The following is a 4,589-nucleotide window of genomic DNA, read 5'->3' as shown; positions in this document are numbered from 1 at the left end:
TCCATTTAATCAATACCCCATTTGAGATATCCACCTTTTGGAACTCCAGTGGTAGTTTCTGCCATATCTAGCGGCATTCAACAGGAAAACATGGGATCCAATGATCCCGTCCGCGGGCTCCTTCACGCCAACGAGGAAAGGTTGTTTATCCATTGGCCTGGCTTTGAATTCTGACCAATGGGAAAGAAAATGTTTATGTTCGGTGTACGGGCTAAGACAGGTGATCAACACCCAGTGCCTTCCCCTTGGCATACCCACGTGTATGGGGCCTCGATATCCATCTGTCCACGTAATAAATCCGCTTGAGGAAATGACACCGCCCTCTGTTATTCCCTCCTCGACATGAGAGTTCTTCGGATTCCGAGGGCTTCTCCTTCGCCCCCTTTCGGATCCCCCTTCCACATAAATTTCGGCAACGAATAGCCCTAGTTTCGATGATGGTTGTACTATAGCTGACGAAAGATTGTTTTCTCGAAATCCGTGATTTCGACCTTTTCCGTGCCCAAGTTTTATTTGGATTTCGGTTGAATCAACTTTCTTCCGTTGGCCTGCAGAAGAATTCGGAAACTTTGTTGAGGTTTCCGGCCGTATGTTGTGATCTTTCTCCGGTAATCGGTGTGTTTATCGTTGTAGTTATAGGTTATCCAGGGTTTCGCAGTAGTTTTTGGTATGAAATTGGAGGGGCAGTGCTCTTGATCGAGGCCCGAAGAACCGGGATAGAAGAACGGAAGTGAGGCCCTGGAAAAGATGGCTCCTTTCGGTGAAACTGAGGTGGAGCTCCGTGGAGACTTGGCTGAAGAACCTTCTCGGATCGATTCTCCAATTGAGACAGGAGGTGCAGATCGAGTTCCGGAAGAGAGAGGGAGTGTCTCTCCTGCTGAAGCTGTTAACTTTTCTCCCGGGGGTGGGAAAGCTAATGGGGATTTAGTTGGAGGAGAGTTTTCGGTTGATTCGCCTTTGAATCCGAGTGGATCTCCTTCGAGCGTGGCGGCCTCTGCGAAGGGTTATGGATTGAAGAAGTGGCGGAGAATTAGGAGAGACACGAGTAAAGATGTAACTGGCAATGCTGATCGTACTAGTAAGTCATCGACGGCTGCAAGTGCACCAAGGCTGCAGCATGAAGTGATTGGTTTTTTGAGGGACAGAAGCAGGGCAAGAAACATTGGTGGAAAAGGACCGGGGCATGATGTACAAAAAAGAGGTCAATGGGCAAAACGAGGCAAAACCGATGCTGGTAAGAAGATTCGAGAAGACCAAGTTAAAAACGAGACAGAGAACTTCTATTCAAGCATCGAATCTGACTTGATGAGTTCGAACACTGCTTTTCTACATATGGACAGCATGGCTAGTAATGGGAAGCAAAGTGAGAAATATGTAAATTATGATGGCGACGATGCTCAGCCAAGTGAGGAAGTAAGATCATGTTTCTACAAGGACAATGGGGGAGTTGGAGCTTTGTTGAGGGAAGATCTAGAAACCAATCAGTCAGGAGAGAAGAATTATAATAAATTTGAGAATATTCATCCAGGGTCAGATCTTGATCCCTTTTTAGAGTCAATTGTTTCTCTGCAAGCAACAAAAGAAGCATTAGAAAATGGTAAATATTTTATCTCTCTTCCATGTCCTTGTAACAATGTTCTATGTGACTACTTTTTTCACTTTTGTTTTCATGCTTTAGGCAAAATTTCTTATCCATATCCTTTGGTGAATAATCTTGATATTTAGTTGTGGAGAAAAATGAGTATTTTTTTTTGTTTTATCAACATGCTTGGGTTAGACTAGTTAAAAGATATATTGCTTATTTGTTATCTATCCTTCTTGTGTGGTGCCTCAGCATGTGTAGCCATAACAGCAGCAAAGGTCTATTTGACAGTTTTCAAATGTTGAGCTTATCTTGGATAACTACACAGAGTAAGTATTGTAGATATGAGGATGTTGTTATGGGGCTTATTTCTTGCCATGAAAAATTAGAGGCTGATGATGGATTAAGGGAAGTTGCTTTAGCTGATTTGATACCTTTCCAGATTGTAGATGCATCAATAAAGAGAGAGAATACAGATTACTAGTACTAGAAGAGCAGAAGAAAAAGGAAGACTTTGCTTGAATGAAAAAAAGGAAAGAGTTTGACATCCCTGAAGAAACTAATAAGATCGCACTTAATAGAGCTCAGTATCAGAAAGGAATCCATGTAGTGAAGCTAAAATATCTGAGACCTATGACTTCTTGTTGCTGTTTTATGTTGGATGACTACAGTTTTTTTTGGAGCAAAAAATTTTCTTTTAATCACATGAAATGATAAACATCTCAACAAGTTAAATTCTCCTATAAAGCTTTGTGAGGCACATTGTTCTGTTCCTTTGTTGCTCTATGTTGCTTATGTTTCTTGGCATTTTTATTTTTCAAATTCAATTAATCAATATTACCTGTGATCATTACCTTGTTATTTACCAAGAAAAGAAAATTGTTACCTTGATATATATACAAAGTTCCAGAAGTTCTATTTGTTTGTGCAGATTATCGAGGTTCAGCTTTAGAGTTTTTTCTCTCTGTTTTATTCTTATCGAATTTTGATAACAAAAATGATTTTCTATGATGTGGATCTTTTTGGAGCTCAATAATTATTTATTGCTTCTTCTAGGTCTTTCACCTAGCATCTATGTGAGTAAAGTTTTGTATTTTCCTGGCTTTGTGGTACTGTGATGGTAAAGCTTTTTAAGGCTTGGTGCTACTAGATCGTGTTCACTTGGAAACCACCATTGATGCTTAATTTTGGTCTAAGCATCACTCATGCGCATGGTCATTGGTCCATTGTATGTGCACACTGATGCAATATATACCTCCTGTATACTCAGTAGATGAATAGTTATCTTTACAGTTGGATTCATGTTTTGCAAAGGATATATTAGCTCCTACTTTGTTGACTTATGCTATTAGTCAATTGTTGCTATATGGAAATCATGTGTCTAATTTCATTTTTAAATATTTTGCTAAGGATCCCTCTTTAATATCTGAGTTTTTTGTTCATGTTACAGTCCTTTTTGGGTTTCACATAAGCAATTATATTGATAAAGTATATCTCCTTATTCAATATGAGCTTTTCAAGTAATCGACTGTGTGCAATTTTATAAAGTATTTTCTTGTTTTGTTCTCATCATATCTTCAAATGAAAGAAACAACAAGGGATCTCCAGTGGGGACCTTAGTCATGTGTGCAGAATGTAATTCTAGTTATCCCCCTTGGCATGTATTTTTCCTGAATTTCATGCACTAATTAGCTCAGATTTTCCCGGTTTGCATAGTGAGTTGCCTGCCATGGCAGTATTAGTAACATTAATGTTCTTTTATTGTTTTTTATATTAAGATTGTAATCTGTGTTCAAGCATATTAACAGTCCACATAGCTGCACCTAGGAGTTTGGAGAATATTGCTGATGTATCAACTCATTTTTTGGGTATTTCATGTTGGTAAATTTATGTACAACCTATTTATAAAATTTAATCTTTTTAAGCTTGATATTGCCCCTAGGACCTCTGGATTCTCCCTGTTGTCCTCTCTATGTAAGATGTGCTTGATTGAGAAGAGGTATCTAAATAAACTGCAGAAACAAAATAGTATACTGGCTTAAGGATCACTCCAAATTTATCTGATAAAGCAGTATATTTACTGCAGTTATGAGAATTTCATTCTTGGTTGTCATCTAAAGGTGATTTTTGGAGCACAGTATAGCATGTTTGTTTGACCATTTTTTGCTGCATTATCACCGAGAAGGTGAAGGTTATAAGAACTAAAACTGAAGAACTGATAGCACTTAATTTGAATAATTCATTCAAGACAATAGGAGTTGATTAAATTCATAAAGTATTGTCCTTGTGTTTGATGACTTTGGTTGACTAAGAGTAACCACATAAGAAAACCTACCTTAATTTTCAAGTATATTTTATTATCTCTACTCATCAATGTGTAGCTAAATTGGTTCAGAATTTTCAATTTTTTCTCCCATCACACATTACTACATTGATCACCAACTGACTTTTTTATGGCATCCGTGCAGAAATCCGTAACTTTGGGGAAATTGGGAAAGTCATGATATTTGATGATGCAAATGGCCAGTATGAAGAAACAGAAGGAATTAGTTCCCCAGCTGTTGAAGCCAATTTTGTTGACCTAAATCAGAAGATAGAGCAGCTGGAATGCAAGTTAGGAGAAGCTTTAACCAGTGTCAAAGCCAAGGAATCGAAGGTACTCGAGCTTAAAGCAATTCTTAGCAGGACAGGGTGGCCAAACAAGGACATAGATAGCACCAACATATCAAGCCTCCAAGAGAAGTGCAAGGAGATGGAGATCGAGTTGGAGAACTTGCTTGTCAAGAAGATAGAGGCGGAAATTGAATATTTGGTCCTTACAATAACTACTCAAAGTTGGAAAGTCGTAGCAGAAGATCACATTGCTTCTTTAGAGCAGCAGAGAACTTTATCTGGGGATAAGCCAAAGGCTACGCATAAAGTGAAGTATGCTGAAAACGAGACTGTCATTTTCAGGGGAGTAACTGAGGAACTAGAGAAGGATCTGTCAGAGACCAAAGAGGTTTTG

The 4,589-nt window shown here is 38.6% G+C and overlaps 1 protein-coding gene across 1 annotated transcript in view; it reads left to right on the top strand.

Moving 5' to 3' along the window:
- The first annotated feature begins 332 nt into the window (after positions 1-332).
- LOC103999889 (WPP domain-interacting protein 1) overlaps positions 333-4,589 on the top strand; it is a 4,477-nt gene continuing 220 nt past the window's right edge. Inside the window, exons 1-2 of the mRNA XM_009421783.3 lie at positions 333-1,597; positions 4,051-4,589. The exon at positions 4,051-4,589 is cut by the window's right edge and continues 220 nt beyond it. Of these exons, the coding sequence (XP_009420058.2) occupies positions 748-1,597; positions 4,051-4,589 (1,389 nt within the window). The 5' untranslated portion in view covers positions 333-747. The remainder of the gene's footprint in view (positions 1,598-4,050) is intronic.

Source organism: Musa acuminata, chromosome BXJ1-10, assembly GCF_036884655.1.
Source record: "Musa acuminata AAA Group cultivar baxijiao chromosome BXJ1-10, Cavendish_Baxijiao_AAA, whole genome shotgun sequence".
Classification (NCBI taxonomy): Eukaryota; Viridiplantae; Streptophyta; class Magnoliopsida; order Zingiberales; family Musaceae; genus Musa; species Musa acuminata.
Note: the sequence above shows the minus strand (reverse complement) of the source record. Positions and strands in the feature narration are given on the sequence as shown.